This window comes from Mustela nigripes, chromosome 2 (genome assembly GCF_022355385.1).
Source record: "Mustela nigripes isolate SB6536 chromosome 2, MUSNIG.SB6536, whole genome shotgun sequence".
NCBI lineage: Eukaryota > Metazoa > Chordata > Mammalia > Carnivora > Mustelidae > Mustela > Mustela nigripes.
The window spans coordinates 6,340,125-6,359,405 of NC_081558.1; the positions used below are offsets into that span (position 1 = coordinate 6,340,125).

Consider the following 19,281-nt stretch of genomic DNA (forward strand, 5'->3'; position numbering starts at 1 on the left):
GGGGGGGGGGGGGGGGGGGGGGGGGGGGGGGGGGGGGGGAGGAACCCCTGCCTCATCTGGCCAGTTGTGACCTCGTATTGCGCCAGAAAGCAGAAGACCTTCCCGGTGGCCGTGGGGGCGGGGGAAGCTGGAGACACCTGTCCCTCCTGCCAGTCTCCTATCCTGTCCGGGCCCCAGCCCACCCCGCTTACCTGGCCCACAGACGAGGAGGAGGAAGCTCACAGCCAGAGGCAGCAGGTGCCCGCGCGGGTGGCCCGGGTGCCCGGGGCCCTCCCAGCCCATGCTCCTGCCTCCCGACCTGCGCTCCTCACCCCCTGAAGGAGTCCCAGTGACTGAACCCAGCCCGGCTGCCGGCACCAGGGAGGGTGGTGAGGACACGCCTTGCTGAGGTTCCCTGGAGAGGCAGGGCCCGCCCCGGGGGAGCGGTGGTTCTCGGCCTGCAAAGGTCAGCTGGCATTTCTCAGTGCCCATGTAGCCAGTGACTAACACCTGCAGACTGACACCCTCGGGGCGGGGGCAGGAGGGGACAGCCACCCACCAGCCCGGCCTGGCTCCTGGGGCTGCTCCCAAACGGCTCCCCCCCACCCCCCCTCCCGCCACCCCTGCCGTGGGTCCCTCAGGGCTGAAGAGAGGACAGGGACCCAGGGCAGGGACCCATCCCGTTCTCTGAAGGCCCTGACAGGTACCAGACACCTTCCTGCTCAGGGGGCTGGCACCACCAGACTGGAGCCGGGTGGACCCTCCCTGGGGGGGGAGGAGGCACGTCTGGCTCGGGGCGCTTTGGAATGTGCGGGAGTGGACAGGAGACTGCATTCCCACGCGGGAACGGCCTGCTGCCAGGGGAGCGGAGGGCTGGGCCTCTTGGACCTTTCCACCCCATCCCTCAACGCCCCTACCCCTGCCCCCTCCCGCCTCTGCCCCACATGGCCCTCCTGGGGTCTGCAGTCGCTCACGCCCAAGCAGAGCCCTTCCGCTGTCCCTGCCCGGGGCCAGGAGGAGCATGAGGGACTGGCAAGGGCTCCAGCAAGGGGATTGGCGATCCTGCTCCTCCTTCAAAACTCTGTAGTCTCCGCAGGCCTCTACCCCCCCGGGCTCAGGCTGTACAAACCGAAAGTGCGTCCCCGCACCACCTGCCCAGTGCAGACGACCAGAGCAATGCTCCTTAGGGGCCGTGCTCCTCGGTGACCACCCCCCGCCCCTGTACTCCTCCTTCGTCTTGCCCTGCGGAGACCCCCCCCTTCTGCCCCACTCCTCAAGCCTCTAACGGCCGGACAGGTGGGGTTTATCCTCACCTCCAGGGGAAGGCACGGGCAGGTGGCCGGTGTGAAGCTGTGGGGGGTAGTGGACATGGCCACTACATGGCCTCACACCTCTCCTGCATCTCTCTCTCTCTCTCTTTTTTTTTTTTTTTGAGATTTTTATTTATTCATTTGAGAGCATAAGCAGGGGGAGAGGCAGGGGGAGGGGGAGAAGCAGACTCCCCATTGAGCTGGGAGCCTACATGGGGCTTGATCCCAGGACCTGGAGATCCTGACCTGAGCCAAAGGCAGACACTTAACCGACTGAGCCACCCAGGCGCTCCTCTCCTGCGTCATATACCCAGAGCCAAGCTCTATGATCCTGGGGTCAAGGCAAACTTGTCAGAAACCCCCAGGTCCTCCCACGCTCGGTGTAACTTCCTGCTAACCTACTCTCCTGTTGCCTCACCCTGCTCCTATTCACACTCCTAGGACAGATGAGCCCCGAGCCCCAGCTCTGCTCTGGGCACACACCTGGCCGAGGTGGACAACAAACGGGCACAGGTGATCGGGCTGAGGCAGTGACAGGAGGGTCGAGGTTGACGGGAAGACCTGTCTCAGACCCTCAGACCGGAAGGGGGCAGGCAATCAGGGAAGTCTTCCTGAAGGAAGGGCCACGTACACTAAGACCTGAAGGATAGGCAGATCAGCTGGGCCAGGCAAGGTCCCGAGAGGGGAAGGGAGTGGTTGGCAGAAAAGACACTGGGGTTAGCAAAGACCGGAGCAGGCAGGAAGGGGGAAATTGGAGTATGGCCTTTGTCCTGACCCCTGCTCAGGGTTCTCTATGCTAAGACGCACCCTCCCTTAAGAAAACTATCCTGGAGAAACAAAGGCGAAGCAGGTGGGTCCTGTTGGAGGCTGATCACTGTGTGCACTCCCCCCACCTCATAGAGGGGGGAACAGCACTCCCCAAAGCATCAGATCCATGACACAGCTGGGACCACTTCCCAGACCCCTGGATTCCCCAAGCCCTTCTCCTTTAAACAATTCAAATTTGGGGGGTGCCTGAGCGCCTCAGTCTCTTAAGTGTCTGCCTTCGGCTCAGGTCAGGATCCCAGGGTCCTGGGATGGAGCCCTGCACTGGGCTCCCTACTCAGCGGGGAGCCTGCTTCTCCCTCTGCTTGTGCGCGCATGCACTCTCCCTCTCTCTCTGGCAAATAAATAAAATGTTTTTCTTTTTTTTTTTTTTTTTAAAGATTTTATTTTATTTATTTGACAGAAAGAGATCATAAGTAGGCAGAGAGGCAGAGAGAGAGAGAGGAGGAAGCAGACTCCCCGCTGAGCAGAGAGCCCGATGCGGGACTCGATCTCAGGACCCTGAGATCATGACCTGAACTGAAGGCAGCGGCTTAACCCACTGAGCCACCCAGGCGCCCCAATAAAATGTTTTTCAAAAAGCGATTCAAACTCTCTTGCTCTAGAATGTGACAATAAGCACCCACGAGCTTCATCAAGGTCCAGGAGCTGCCCTGCTCTCCAGGGGGCACACGGGGGCTAACGAGTTCAGGTTCACACTGCATGATCACAGCTACTGTTTACTGTTTACTGGACACCCAGTATGACTGGACACCAGTGACTGGAAGCGGGCATGGCTTCAGCAGGACGCTGAAGCCAGGTCTCACCCTCGCCGCCGTTCTGTAAGGGGACCGCTGTTAGCTGTTCCATGGCGCCATGAGAACACCAAGCCTTCAGGATTTGCCCAAAGTCCCTCAGCTCCCACAGAGCTGAGCTAGGGTTTGAAGTCAGCTTTGATCTAGAACAGTGCTTCTCACCCAGGGCTGGTTTCTTCCTCCAGAGGACAGCGGACAATGTTGGGGGTCCCTGTTGGTCGTCACGACAGGAAAGGGGGCTACTGATGTCAAGCGGGCAGAGGGCAGGGATGTTGGTGGACACCCTACAGTGCTCAGGATGGCCCCCTCAACAGGGAGTTACCCGGCCCCAAGTGTCAGCAGTGCCCCGGTCCAAAACCCTGGTGGGAAGCCAGACTGTCATCCAGCAGAACCTTCTGTGATAATGTTCAGGTCCCGTGGCTGTACCACCTGATCGGGCCTCCCGCAGAGAACCACATGTGGCTCTGGGGGCACTCGAGAGGTGGCTGGTGCAACTGAGGACCTGAATTTCTAATTCTGTTTCATCTCAGTTTCCGTGGAAATTCTGCCAGTGGGCTTGTAGCAGCTCGGGCACGTGCATGTCCTCTTTCGACCGGGATTTTACAAAACGTCAACGCAGATCAAGTAGTTCAGGGGGAAAAACCCAGCGTCTGAAATGAGATGTACTGTTGTTGGAAACGCACTCTGGATTCCGGAGACAGAGTGTGGGGAAAAGAATGTAAGCCGTCTCCTTGGTCGATTTCACACAGGTTACTTACTGAAATGATACATATTTGGATATGTTGGGATAAATAAAATATCTGATGGAAATTACTTGCACCTGATGTCTCTTTACTCTCTTAACCCGACTACTGGGAAGCCTAAAATTACATAGGTGACTTGAGGTCCCTTTCTATTGGATGATGCCATTTGGGATCTGACCGTCCCCCACGACAAACAGTCTTAATTGCTTAGGATGATTATATTAGTATTGTTTAATTGTGGAACCGTAATCATCTTAACTATAAATACCTTCACTTCTCTTTGTTCTGCCTCTCCCCCTCTCCCCACCCCCCCCCCCAGTCCCATCTTGGTGGTTCCTGTGCTAATGACAGGGATGGGGTGGGATATGAGGTCCCCCTCCCTGTGGTGAGGGTGTTTAAGGTACGTCCGTCAGTGGGACCTCCTGAGAATTAGGGATGACAGCACAGGCCTCCAGACCTCCAGGTCTGCCTGTCCTTCTGCGGGTGTGTGGTGAGAACCATGGGATCAGAGCCCAAGCAAAACAGCCTCTGGCTCCTGGTCCAGACCAATGGGGCAGAGAGAGGGAAGGGAGCTAAAGGCAGAGGTGGAAGGGTCACGCTCAGAGAAGTGGGAGAAGAAACCCCATAGTGTCACCATGGCACCAGCAGGGGGAGTGGGTTTCCAGGACAAGAAAGAACCAACCATCTCCCTACCCCACCACCGCCCCACACATAAATGTCATAAAAAAGGTGGAGGTCCTGGGTATTTACCCCAAAGATACAGATGTCGTGAAAAGAAGGGCCATCTGCACCCCAATGTTTATAGCAGCAATGGCCATGGTTGCCAAACTATGGAAAGAACCAAGATGCCCTTCAACGGACGAATGGATAAGGAAGATGTGGTCCATATACACTATGGAGTATTATGCCTCCATCAGAAAGGACGAATACCCAACTTTTGTAGCAACATGGACGGGACTGGAAGAGATTATGCTGAGTGAAATCAGTCAAGCAGAGAGAGTCAATTATCATATGGTTTCACTTATTTGTGGAGCATAACAAATAGCATGGAGGACAAGGGGAGTTAGAGAGGAGAAGGGAATTGGGGTAAATTGGAAGGGGAGGTGAACCATGAGAGACTATGGACTCTGAAAAACAATCTGAGGGGTTTGAAGGGGCGGGGGGTGGGAGGTTGGGGTACCAGGTGGTGGGTATTAGAGAGGGCACAGCCTGCATGGAGCACTGGGTGTGGTGAAAAAATAATGAATACTGTTTTTCTGAAAATAAATAAATCGATTTAATTAAAAAAAAAAAAAAAAGGTGGAGGTAAAGAAAGCTCAAGAAGGAACCAGTGGGTGATGCCTGAGAAGGGAGTTTCCGTGTAGGAGAATGCCAGCTTGTCCACTCTGAAGGCTGTGACAACAACCATGATAATGTTTACTGACCCCCCACCCCCACCCCACCGTATGCCAGGCATCAGGGAACTGGGACGAAGGGTGCCAGGGGCTAAGAGTGTTAACAGGAAACCACAGCATTTATGCAATGTTTTCTCTGAGCCCCACCCTTCACGACCAGATGGGTTCACTGGGTTCTCATGGTGTCTCTGTGAGGTGCGGCAGTTGTCAACCCATTGCACAGAGGAGGAACTGAGTTACAGAGACCACACAGGGGGAGGCACTGTATATTTCCATTCACAACAGGTTCCTGAATACGCAGGACTCATGGACGGATAGGGATGGAAATCAGAATGATGCTCTGGCGATGGGAATCCTGTCTGGAGAAGAGATGAGGGAAATTTCTAGAGCAGGGGTTCTCCGTGGGGGGGCTGTTATGCCTCCCACCCAGGGGACATTTGACAATGTCTGGAGACCTTTGGCTATCAAACCGGAAGTATTCTCACAGAGGACATCCAAATGGCTGATAGACACACAACAACGTGTTCAAGGTCACTCACTGTCAGGGAAATGCAAATCAAAACCACCATGAGATACTGCTTCACGCCTGCTGGGATGGCCATTACCACAAAGACAGGAGATAACAACTGTTGGTGAGGATGTAGGGAAAAGTGAGCCCTGGTGCGCTGTTGGCGGGCATGTGCCTTGGGGCAGCCGCAATGGAGAGTGGGGTAATTTGCACCCCTGATTCAAAGGGATAATTTGTACCCTTCTGTTCACTGCAGCATTATTTACAAGAGCCAAGAGATGGCAGCACCCCAGTCCCTCGACCTGTGAACAGATAAAGAAGACGGGGTACACACACACTCATATACACACACAGGAATATTACTCAGCCATCAAAAAGAATGAAATCTTGCCATTTGTAATGATACAGTTGGATCTAGAGAGTATAATACGAAGTGAGAGAAGTTAGTCAGAGAAAGACAGGTACCCTATGATCTCACTCCTCTGTGGAATTTAAGAAACAAAACAAACAAAGGGGAGAAAGGAGAGAAAGAGATGAATCAAGAAGCAGAGTCTTGGGGCACCTGGGTGGCTCAGTGGGTTGAGCCGCTGCCTTCGGCTCAGGTCATGATCCCAGGGTCCTGGGATCGAGCCCCGCATCGGGCTCTCTGCTCAGTGGGGAGCCTGCTTCCCCCCCCCCCTGCCTGCCTCTCTGCCTGCTTATGATCGCTCTCTCTCTCTGTGTCAAATAAATAAATAAAATCTTACAAAAAAAAAAAAAGCAGAGTCTTAACTGTAGAGAATGAACAGCTGGGTAGGGCGGGGGAGGGGGAAAGGGTTGGGGAAAACAGGGGACAGGGACGAGGGGGAGCACTTGTGATAAGCACAGGGAGATGTGCGGAGTGCTGCGTCACCAGACGGCATGCTGAGTGCCGGGATTAAACATTTCAAGAAAGAACAGTATGGCAGTTCCTCAAAGCATTTAAACTAGGGCTGTCATTGGTCCAGCAATCAATCCCCCTTCTGGGTACACATTCAAAGGAAATGAAAACAGGATCTCAAGGAGACGTCCACAGTCCCATGCTCACTGCGACATCATTTACGATCACCAAGACCTGGAAAGAACCTAAGTGCCCTTGGTTGGATGAATGGAAAAAGAAAACGTGGTCTAGATAAACAATGGAGCAGCATTCTGCGTGAAAAAGAAGGAAATCCTGCCTTTTTTTTTTTTTTAATTAACATATGATGCATCCTTTGCCCCAGGGGTACAGGTCTGTGAATCATCCGTCTTACACAATTCACAGAGCTCACCCTAGCTCACCCTCCCCAGTGTCCATACCCCCGTCACACTATCCCCCCCTGCCTCCCCCCAGCAACTCTCAGTTTGTTTCCTGACATTAAGAGTCTCTTATGGTTTGTCTCCCTCCCGATCCCATCTTGTTTCATTTTCCCCTCCCTCTCCCCACGACCCCCAGCCCTGCCTCTCAAATTCCTCATATCAGAGAGAGCATATGATAATTGCCTTTCTCTGACTGGCTTAGGAAACCCTGGCTTTGGCAACAACGTGGATGAAACGTGAAGGCATTGTGCTACGTGCAATAAGCCAGACAGAGAGGAAAACATCCCACGTACACATGGAATGTAAAGAAACCAAACTCGCTAATAACGGAAAACAGACTTTGGGCTGCTGGAGATGAAGCGTAGGGTTGGGGGAGATGGGTAAAGACGGTCAAAGGTAAAAACTTCCAGGAAAAAAAAAAAAAAAAGCAGAGAGGTCTGGGTGCTATTGGTTTCTAGAGGGCAGTGGCTAGGGTCGAGGTCAATGTCCTCGAATGCACAAGACAGCCCCTCACAACGAAAAATTGCCTTGCCCAATGTCTCAACACTGTGGAGGCTGAGACGCCATGTTCTAGAGGAAAGGCATGTTCTCCACCTTCTCCTAGAGAAAAGCCATGTTCTGTAAAAATCCATGTTACAGATTTTACATGTTATGTAAAAATCCACTGAGACACAGTCTTACAAGAAGGGCCTTTTGTGGACTTTACGGGGTGGAGACCATACCTCAACAGAAAGTTTTCAAAAACGAGCTCAAAATTTTATAACTACAGTTGGCAGGGTGTGGTGCTAAACTGAGGCCTGTCTGGGTAATATTTTTTTCACCTGGACTGTGACAGCACCCTGCTCACCGGGCTCCTTCTGACTCTCCAGATCTTTCCCTCCAGCTCACCTGATCAAAGCCTTCCAATGCCCTCCCACTGCAATCAGACTAAAATCTGAATTCCCCACCATGACCTTCACACCCTCAGGTCTGCCTTCAGCCACCTCTGGGTCTTCTCCTCTCTCTGCTCTGCTCTACCTCCCTGGCCTCTGTGATGGACCTTGCACACGTGAAGGCTTTGCCCACCACAGGCCCTTTGCACATGCTCTTCCTTCTGCCTGGATCTCTACGCAGCTGGCTCTTTCGTATCCCTCCAGTCTCCACTCGGATGTTACTACTTCACAGAAGTCTGCCCTCACGACCTCCAAACTATCCCGCCTTCTCCCTCACTTGCTGCCTTACCATCTCTTTCTTTACTCCCTGGCACCTGCCAATTCTCTGAGTCTCTCCTTTATCACCCATGTGTTCACTTGCCTCCATCTCCCCTGGTGGGAAGGGGCTGGGTCTGCCTTCGTCATGGCTGTATCTCCATGAATGGCACACAAACACTGGTTGAATTTAAAAAAAAAAAGTAACTAAAGTGCTAAGATTTCCCCACGGGGTCAGAGAAGGGAATCCCGTTCTGTTTAGTTTTGCTGTGTGAAGACACCGCAGCCTTGGAAGCAGCCTTCTGGGGGCGCTGTCTGTGAAACACTGCCCAGAACCCTCTGTTCCCACCGCGAAATCTTTTATCTAATTCCTGACTCTCTGTCAGCCACCCCACCTTAGCGCAAGCCCTTTCATCTTCTCTGGCTTTTCGAAACAGTCTCTTTACTCATCTTCCGCCCCAGCTCCCTTCTCTTGAGTCGCCCTCCACCCAGCCACAGACTGACCTTTCAAAAATGCAAACCGGCCATGCCCTGCCTCTGCCTGAAATTCTTCGAGACCTTCTCATCGCCCTCAGGATCAAGTCCAAACTCTGCAGCCTGGCCTTCAGGCCCAGCTTGCTCCAGGACCTGCCCCCCCATTCACCCAACCACAATCTCCCCCCGTAACCCGGTGCTTCAGCCTTGCCCCAAACCCATCCTTCCCCCCCGCATTTGATATGGCTTCCCCCTGGCAAGCCTTCCCTCCTGCTCTGCACCTGACACATTCCTTCGGAGGCTTTGCTGACATGCCCAGTGATCCACAAAGCTCCCCACGGCCTCCCACAGACGGAATGCTCCCCTCCCCTCCCAGTTTCCAGAGCACGCTGAACTTCCTCCATGAGACGGCCTGACTACGCCATCTCCTATCTGTGCTCCCATCTCTCACGGCTCCTAGCTTCGCAAATACCACTTTGTGTACCTGACACATGCAGGAGGTATGCAAACAAAAAAGAAAAAAATGGTTTTTTGCTGACTGATTCATTCATTCATTCTTTTTTCTTTTTTTTTTTTTTGATCACTCACCAGGCACCAAGCACTGGGGATAAATAGGTAAATGAGAGATGTGGCTAAAAAAAGAGATCATTTTCTACCTACCCACTGCACCTCCCCTGTGTTTTTTCTTTTTTTTTAAAGGATTCTATTTATTGGTCAGAGAGAGGAAGAGAGAGCACGAGCAGGGGGAGCTGCAGGCAGAGGGAGAAGCAGGCTCCCTGACAAGCAGGGAGTCTGATGTGAGATTCAATCCCAGGACCCCGAGATCATGAGCCAAAGGCAGACACTTAACTGACTGAGCCACCCAGGTGCCCCTCCCCAGGGTTTTTTATGCCCTTTGGTGCTTCACCCTCCTCTGTCCCCAGTGGGTAGTTCTTGGCATATGGCGTGAGGGCCCCTGATGGCACTAAGCTGACTCTGTCTGAAATCCAAACACATCTGGGAGCTCCTGGCCCATTGATAGATGGGCCTATTGGAGGTCTATTGTTATTAGGACTTCTGTACATGGGCATTGCTGACATTTGGGAATGGATAATCCTTAGCCCTAGGCAGGCCGTCCGATGCATCGCACAGTTCTTAGCAGCATCCCTGACCTCCACCCACACAGGTCAGTAGCAACTCTCTCCTCCCACCCACAGTGGGAAAAACCAAAATATATGGCCAACACTCCTTGGGGACAAAATTCCTTCAAATTGAGAACCACAGATTTATATCAATACCAAAGAATCTGGCCCCAAAGTGAAATTGAGTTATCAAGAAGAGAAGTGGCTCCAAGCATTGCCTAGTGGTTAATAGCTTATAGTTCTCATAAAAATTCATTGCTTTATATGTTTAAGATTTGTGGGATTTACTGGGCATAAATTATACCTCTGAATAAGAGAAAAAAGGGGAGGTAACATTCTACATCTTTCTAAGGTGATGCTGATGATCTTGATAGGAGTTTGGGGGACACTGAGGTACTCCTTTGTCCAAACTTAGCAAATTATACCTGATTCTAGGTAGGTCTCCTGAAGCAAGGGACACAAAAGCAAAAATAAACTATTAGGACGATATCAAGATAAAAAGCTTCTGCACAGTAAGGGAAACAGTCAACAAAACTAAAAGGCAATCTATGGAATGGGAGAAGATACCGGCAAATGACTTATCAGATAAAGGTTAGTATCCAAAATATATAAAGACCATATACAGGGCACCTGGGTGGCTCAGTTGGTTAAGTGTCTAACTTCGGCTCAGGTTATGATCCCAGGGACTTGGGATCGAGTCCCGCAGCAGGCTCCCTGCTCAGCAGGGAGTCTGCTTGTCCCTTTCCCTTTGTTCCTCCACCTGTTCTTGCTTTCTCTCTCTCAAATAGATAAATAAAATCTTTTTTTAAAAAAGAACATATACAACTCAGCAACCCCCAAACCACAAATAGCCGGATTTTAAAAATGGGCAAAAGACATAAACAGACATTTCTCCAAAGAAGACATCCAGATACGTGAAAAGATGCTTGACATCACTCATCGTCAGGGAAATAGAAGTCAAAACTACAACGAGGTATCACCTCACCTGACAGAATGGCTAAAATCAAAAACACAAGCAACAACAGGTGTTGGCAAGGATGTGGCAAAGAAAGGAATCCTCACGTACTGTTGGTGAGAACTCAAGCTGGTGCAGCCATACGGAGGTTCCTCAAAAGTTGGCAACAGAACTACCCTATGGTCCAGCAATCACACTATTGGGTATTTACCCAAATAATACCAAAACACTAATTCAAAGGGATACACACACCCCTATATTCATAGGAGTTTTATATACAATAGCCAAGATACAGAAGCACCAAGTGTCCATTGACTGATGAGTGGATATAGAAGAGCTGGTGTACATATACAATGGAATACTACGCAGCCCTAAAAAGAACGGAATCTTGCCATTTGCAACAACATAGTTGGAGCTAGAGAGTAGAGCGCTCAGGGCTAAGGGAAGTCAGTCAGAGAAAGACAAATACCACTCACAGGTGGAACTTAAGAAGCAAAACAAGCAAGGGGAGAAAACAAGAGAGAGAGAGAAACCAAGAAAGAGATTCTTAACTGTAGGGAACAAACTGATGGTTACCAGAGGGGAGGTGGACTGAGGGGTAGGGGGGGATGGGTGAAATAGGAGAAGGAGATTAGGGAGTACACTTGTGATGAGGACCAGGTGAGGTGTGGAAAGCTTCAATCACCATATTATACACCTGACGCTAACATAACACTGTATGTTTATTATACTGGACTTAAAATAAAAACTTAAATAAAGGGGTGCCTGGGTGACTCAGTCGGCTAAGCGTCTGCCTTCAGTTCAGGTCATGATCCAAGGGTCCTGGGATTGAGCTCCGCATTGGAGTCCCTGCTCAGTGGGGAGCCTGCTTCTCCCTCCCCTTCTGCCTGCCACTCCCCCTTCTTGTGCTCTTTCTCTGTCAAATAAATAAATAAAATCTTAAAAAAAACTTAAAAAATATACCTGAAATCCATGCATTTCGTGGAGTATAAATTTGATCTCAAAAGATAAAAATCTATACACAAATATTGAACTTTAGCTCTCTCCATGGTGAACTATTTAGAGGGAAATAGTACTGGCAGTACGATGTTCTTGGAATGCATAAAAAAACAAGATGGTTAGATAAGGTGGAGAGAGGGAGGGACGGATGATGGATAAACGGATGGATGGATGGATTGATGGACGCGTGACAAAGCAAATATGGCAAAATGTGAACGCAGAATCTAGGTAGTAGATATTAAACAGTTCACAGCAACATTCTTTCAACTTTGCTGTAGGTTTGGCATTTTTCATAATAAGATGTTGGAAAACAGTGCCGTGGGATGTACACTTAAATTTGTGCCATTAATAAACTTAAATTCTAATTCCTTAAAAAAGGACAAAATAAGAGTCTCTATGGCTTTGGGGTCAGATTCACCTCTGACCTGGCTGTACATTTTCTCCCTCTGAAACTGCTTTCTCTCCCACCAAGTTGGGCTGGTGATGTGTCGAGGCAAGTTTATAGGTACAAGCTCTAGCGTCAGATACACAGCGTTCGAATTACGGCTTCACCACTTCTCAGGTGTGCAGCCTTGGACAATGATCTCTCTTCTCGTGCATCTCAAGCAGGCGATGACAGCATCAGCTTTGCAACATTGCTAGTGAGGCTGAAAAGCAATGCCTCGCATCCAGGTAACAAAGCCAGTGACAACAAGAAGTGACACGAAGCATGCTTCTCCGGGAGCATGTAAGACAGACAGACACCTTCTGCAATCGTCCTGGGGGAGAAGTTGACAGACTTCAGAAAAGCCAGGAGAGAGGAAAGGAATGGATTCCCCCTCAGCTCTCAGAAGGAACCAACCGGGTCAACACACTGATCTGATTATCGACTTCTGGCCGCCGGAAGGGTGACATCATCTATTACCTTGTCAAAGCTAATCAGTTCACAGCACTCTTGTTACAGCAGCCCTAGGACACGAATACATCTGTAAATAGCAACAAGGAAGCCAGCAGTGGGGCAGGAGGGCAGCGGGCAATGATTCTATTCACACGGACAGGTTCTCCTTATGGCTGAATGATACTCCATCGAACACAGGGACCACATCTCCTTTATCCATTTGTCTACCCAGGCAGCAGCGTGGATGGAGCTTGCGAGTGCGATGCTGAGCGAGAGAAGTCAGAGAAGGACAAATGCCAGCTGATTTCACTCATACGCGGAATTTAAGAAACAAAACAAGGGAAGGAAAAATAAGAGAGAGAGAGAGAGAGAGAGAGAGAGAAACCAAGAACAAGATTCTGAATGCTAGAGAATAATCTGATGGTTACCAGAGGGGGAGGGGAGGGGATGGGGGAGGGGATGGGGAGATAGGTGATGGGCAAGAAGGAATGCATTTGTCGTGACGAGCACCGAGTGATGGACGCAAGTGCCCACTCACTATACTGCACAGCTGATGCTCATATCATGCTGTATGTTAAACGAATGGAATGAAAATAAAGCAAGATAAAATAATGAGAAAAAGAAGTCTGGCAGGTTTTTGCCAGGTACTGTGCCAGATATGAAGAGAGCCCCTGCCCCAGGGGGTTTTGGAGGGACTGGACAAGGTGAGCAAGGAGGAATAGCTTGCAGGACGTCGGTGATGGCAGGTGACCTGTAAGGTGGGGATTTACTCTAGCCTGGGGCTTGCTGAGCCTGGGGCTGGGGTGAGACCTGAAGAGTGAGTAATACCAGACAAAGAGGGGAGCCTGGGTGGCTCAGTGGGTTAAACCTCTGCCTTCGGCTCAGGTCATGATCTCAGGGTCCTGGGATCGAGTCCCACATTGGGCTCTCTGCTCGGTGGGGAGTGTGCTTCCCCCCACACACACATCTCTGCCTGCCTTTCTGCCTGCTTGTGATCTCTCTCTATCAAATAAATAAATAAATAAAATCTTTAAGAAAATACTAAAGTGAGGGCAGAGGAGCAGTTACGCATGCCAAAGCTAGAGGCTAGTGGGAGCTAGGGCAGAAGTTTCCTTCAAGGGGAGAAATGCACGGAGAGAATCCAGAGAGAGGGGCGGCGAATTCCAGAAGGCTGTGGACCCAGCCATGGTTGACAGAGTAACAGCCTCCTAAAGATGCCCCCATCCTAATCCCCAAGCCTGCAAATGTGACCTTGCGTGGCAAAGCGTCCCTGCAGACGTAGCTGAATTAAGATGTTGAGATGGGGAGATGCTCCTGGATGGCTCGGGCGGCCCAGCGTCATCGCAGGGTCCTTATAAGAGGGAGGTGGGACGGTCAGGGTCCCAGAAGGAGATGCGATGAGGGAAGTAGAGAGAGATCTGAAGATGCTCCATGCCTCTCTGAAGACAGAGGATGGACCCATGTGTCAAGGAACTTTCTAGAAGCTGGAAGAGGCAAGCAACAGATTCTCCCACTAAGTGTGGGGTGACTTGGTCCAGCAGCCATAAGAAACTCATACACCCTAGAACCAATCAGGAGGTATCTTGTGGGGTGCTCAGAGAAGTGATGCTAGCCCCCCACAGGCACCTGGGTGCCCAGAAATGTTTGCCAAACAACTATGTGAACAGATGAACCAGCCAACAAGCCAGCAACCCTCGTCACCACTGTCATCACTGGCCTTTCTAGGCGCTACGGCAGAGCAGGACTCTGCCTCACAACACACCTCTGAGCTCCGTGCTACTCTGCCCTTTTCACAGATGTGGAAACCACAGCTCAGACCAGTCGTCCCAGCTTGCTTACTCGGTGAAGTAGAGGCAGATGGAGGATTTGAACCCAGGCAGGTCCAAGTCCAGAGCCTGCCCCCGCGTGCTCCCAGCATGGTCCTTCACTGTGTGTTTGTTGCCATAGACAAACAGACCAACGAAAGCATCCGTGACCCTGCAGCTGAGATGCCCTTCTCCAAGGACCCTCCTCCAAGGAGGTGGCAGCAGTGCCATCTCTGGGAGGGACTCTTTGAGGAGACCTTGGGCCCCAGTATGCAAGGGAGGGGGCAAGGGGCAGAAGCCCCAGGTTGAGGTCTTTCAAGGAATTCCATATTATACTGTTTTCTCTGAAGAAAGAACTTCCCAAGAGTGGTCTTTTGGACAGTGCTATGGGGACAGATTTTAATTACGTGAAAATGCTTGGGGTTTCCTAATCTATAAGGCCCCCACTACAACATCCCCCTTGTGGAGTCTTTCAGTCCTTGCTTGCATGCCTCCACTGATGGGGAGCTCACTCCCTAAATCAACTCTCATGAGTAATCTGAACTCTCATGATTAATCATGACAATGTCCCTCTGCTGATAACTTGCTTCTGACTGCTACAGCTGCAAAGTCTTCTTCTCCCTTCCAGCGTACAATCTCAACTGCTTCTTCAGCCTGAAGCAGATTGCAGAAAAACGTATGTAAGTACGTACTCAGGTCACCGCACTCAGCTTGAGATCCAAACCTTATACACTGCCTGACGAAGTTGTGGGGGCCAACTATCAAAGCTGGCCCCCCAAGTCCCCCCACCCCAATCATCACATCCATACAGAGTCCCCTCCCCTCGGACGAGGACTGGGCTGAATGAATCCTGGCTAACAGAATACAGCAAAAGGGACGGTGTGCTCCTTCTGTGATTAGGTTCCCAAAGATCACAGCTTCTACCTTGTTGGACTCTCTCTGTTGCCTTTCTGGCTTGCATGCTTGGGTGAAGCCAACGGCCACGGGAGAGAGGACCATGGGGGAAGGAACTGAGGGCGGTCTGCCGCCAAAAGCCGTCAAGAAACTGAGAGTCCCTAATCCAGCAGTCCCTGAGAACTGAAGCCCACCAACAGTGAACTTGGAGGCAATTCCAGTGACAGCCTGAGGACAACCTACAGGAGACCCCGAGGCAGACAGAGGACCCAGCTGAGTTGAACCCAGATCCCGGACCCCCAGAAACTGAGATAATAAATGTTGTTTTAAGCCTCTGGGGTTTGTAGGGGGTGAGGAGTGCAATCTGTTCTGCAGCACCAGATGACTGTTACGAATGCCCCCTGAAGCTAGTCCCTGCCCACCTTCTTGACCTCATATGCCTCCCTGTTCACACACCGCAGCCACCCGGACTTCGTAAAGCTCCCTGGACACGCCACACATATTCTCTGCTAAGAGGTTTCGCATAGGCTGTTCCATCGGCCTGAAATGCCTTCCCCACTGCAGGATCCCTTTGGTCACTGACTCAGAGAGGCCCTCACTGACCACCGCACCTGTAGCTGCCTCCAGCCCCTCGCTCACCTGGCGCTACCCTCACTTTGTTACAACCTGCTAGACTGTCGGCCTCTGTGAGGGCAGAGACCTGCAGCGTGTTGCTTGCCGTCCACAAAGCAGGTGCTCAATCAATATTTGCCAAGTAAGTGAGCAGGTTTTCAATGAGAGAGAGACGTCCGCTTGACGCTTCGAGCTGGAAAACAAAGCGAGCGCAGGACTTGGCACCACACCCTGCCCAGCTTTCGCCGGCCAGGCACGCAGAGGTCAGCCTGTGCCTTCTCCACCCCTGGCAGAGGCTGGGGGGCACCTCCCACCTGCCGGGAGGACTCCCTCCCCCTGTACAGTTGGTCTAGTGCCCAGCATGCCCTGCCAGGTCTTCAAGGCCTCCTGGCCCCACCTGTGGGTGTCAGCCAGCTCGAGGGACACCAGGACAGGCTGCTCATTTCAAGTGACCACAGAAGACACTGGGGAGGACTGCCAGGAAGGGTTTGGAACCAGATCAGGAGAGCCCCCCACCCCCGCCGCCAAGGTGGCCCTGCTCTCTTGAGGTGTATAAAGAACACATTTGGTTCCAGGGAGGTAATACTTTGCAGGGTCCCCAGCCAATGGCTTTAAGGAACCATCTTCCTCCTAATGATTTCCATGAGCCAGGGACTGTGCTAAGTGTCTGCCACGTAGGCTCATTAGATGTTCACAGAAATCTCAAGAGGTAGCATCGCTCTACGTCCCCTTTCATGGCTGAGGATGCTGAGCGTCAGTGGGATGGATGGGCAGGGCGTCCGCAGCCGGATGCAGAGCGGCTGGGATTCAAGCCCCAGCCCAGTGCCAGATGCCAACGAGGACAACCATAGTCTTCCTCGCCCTCCCCACCTTGACCTTGGCTTACAGGACAGCCTAGAGGGGCAGAGATGAAAAAGAGTCCAGGCAGGACATGTGCCCTCTCTGGGACAGAGGCTGGGAACCCCCTTCAGGGGCTGCGATTTCTTCCCTGGGGGGGATTACAGCACAATTTAAAACACGACACAATGAAATACCTTCCAGCACCTGCACCCAACAAAAGTAAAAAGAAACAGGTGAGAATTACCTGAATCATGCACTTTGGAGGTCGGTAAACATTTTCTGTAAGGGATCTGAGTATTTTAGGTTTGGAGGTTGTCGTCTCTGCCGCATCCTTGCCTTTGTTTTGGGGTGGGTTTTTAATTTTTGTGGTTTTGGGTTTGTAAGTCTTGCCCCAGACCTTTTGATACGTAAAAACCATTCTGAGCTTGAGGTCTTTACAAAAACAGGGCCCCAGGGCCTTTGCTCATGACCTGAAGCGCTCAAGAAAAAAAAAAAAAATGGGAATGTATTTTAATAATACTTGAAGGAGGAAGAGGAGAAGGAAGAAGAAGAGGGCAAAGGAAGTGGGCGGAGAAGGTGGAGAGGGAGGGAACAGACAAATGGGAAGAGGGAAGGGGAAGAAAACAGAAGAACGGAGCGAGAAAGAGAGAAGGGTGGGAGGAAGGAGACGAAATACCAGGGCAGGCGCGCACGTGTACGTGAGCGCACACACAGACACACACACACACACACACACACCCTGCCCCAGCATCTTTCCCACATCCCCCTTACTAGTGAACTCCTTCTCAATTTCAGTTCCTAATGGAGAAACCCAGACCCCCTACCCCAGGTTAGGCCCCCTGCCCGAACCCCGAGTCCCCCTCCTCTCCTCCGAATCATCACAATTCACCGTGATGTGTTTGAGATCTCCCTTCCCTGTTTGCCTCTGAGCCTCCCGAAGCCTGGACCGGTTTGGCAGCTGTGACCTTTGACCCTCAGCCTGAGGCACAAACTCCGTGTTAAACCAGCAAGTACAGAACCAAAACCCTAAAACACTCCTCTGCCCAACAAAACATCCCCTTGGCAGATTCAAACAGCGAGGACTTCCTCTCCCTGGTCCCGGAATAGGGCCGAATCGTGCACATTAAAAGATGATGAGCCTCCCCTCTCCCCAGGTGTGACAAGCAGAAATGGTGCCCTGGGGGGTCGGAATCACCCCAGTTCAGACCCATGGATTAAAGCTTGCTGACCGTGGGCCCCACCCATGAGGGACACAAGCCCCTCCCCGACGGTCTGGAGTTATATCCACACTCTCCGGAACAGAGGTATGTTATATTTGGGGGGTCATGAATCCATTTGAGAATCCAGTGAGATCTATTAATTCTCTAGGGGCGGGGAGAGAATGCCTAGACTTCCTTCCAAACCCACTTCCTAAATATTTTGGAAGATTACTGACCATCGGCAATCCTTCCCAGGAGTTCATGGACATCAGCCAAAAAGCCCCTACTCTGTAAGCAAGGAGTCGTCCCTTCAAGGCATTTTTTTTTTTTTTTTTTTTTTACGAAGATCACGAGCATACCCCCTCCATGAAGATGCGTACCCCTCCTCATGCAAAGGTAGAAAGGAAATAAAGCTACCCAGGGAAGGGGGAAAATGAAGCGGTGTCCATAAAAGTTGGTGCCCATTTTTCATGCTAGAAAGTACTTTAAATTAAGTCTTGGTTTGGGTATAAATTTGTCTCTGAGCCAATGTAAAGGGAGAAATGTGATCAGTTATATGTTCCATTCCTCTAGGGGATACTCCAAGATGTGGCCAATATTCTTCCTCTTTTTGTTTTCCTCTCCCTTCCCTTCGGTAATTCCCTCAGAATACCAGTTTAGGCTACAAGGGACCCACAGTTTGAGCCGGTAGAGCATTTGCTGGAGTCAATTCAGCTTCAGAGGAAAACAAAAAAGCATAAAACAGGAACTGTAAAATATCAGTTACTAAATGCCGACATAGCTTTTTAAAAAGCCTTCCGGCAAGGCACCTGCTTCATAGCAGGAGCTGGGTAGAGGTCACTCTTATTTAATTATAGTAATTATCACAACCACCCAGTGAAGTAGGTGGGTGTGACCTAGAAACACCTTATAGGGAAGGAAACTGAAGCTTGGGGTGGTGATCTGGGGTCACACAGGGAGCTAGAGGTGCCTGCTGTGTGTTAACATTCCTGGGACATTGGAACACTGGAAAAACTAAATTAAAACAAAACAAAACAAAAAAACCAAAAACAACAACAACAACAACAAAAACATTCCTGGGAAAGCATCAGAGTTGTAGAGCAGCCCAGTGTATCCTGGGAAACAGGTCACACAGTCCAGGCAGGTGACATGTGGGTATGTGAGGACTGGACCTAGAGCCCATCTCTCCAAGTCAGCGAGGTTCACCTCCCTGCAACCAGAGGAAAGGCATTTCCAGGACAGGTTAGCCACACACCTCGCTAAGTGCTGGCATCAACCCCGCGGCGGACGTGCAGGTGTGGGAACCCAGAAAGAAAGGACCTATTCTAGGACAAAATGTCCCCAGGGCTCCCCCTCCCACCCCCCTGCCATGAGTGACTCACACACACCTGGGATGTTAACTGATTCAGCAGACACTGAAAAGCTGTGAAACCTGATGTGAAATGGAA

General features: G+C 51.1%; 1 protein-coding gene across 1 annotated transcript in view; it reads right to left on the reverse strand.

Annotated features, from left to right (window-relative positions):
• LOC132009607 (mucin-16-like) overlaps positions 1–282 on the reverse strand; it is a 9,550-nt gene extending 9,268 nt beyond the window's left edge. The window contains exon 1 of the mRNA XM_059387642.1: positions 192–282. Within this exon, the coding sequence (XP_059243625.1) occupies positions 192–282 (91 nt within the window). The remainder of the gene's footprint in view (positions 1–191) is intronic.
• Positions 283–19,281: the final 18,999 nt, after the last annotated feature.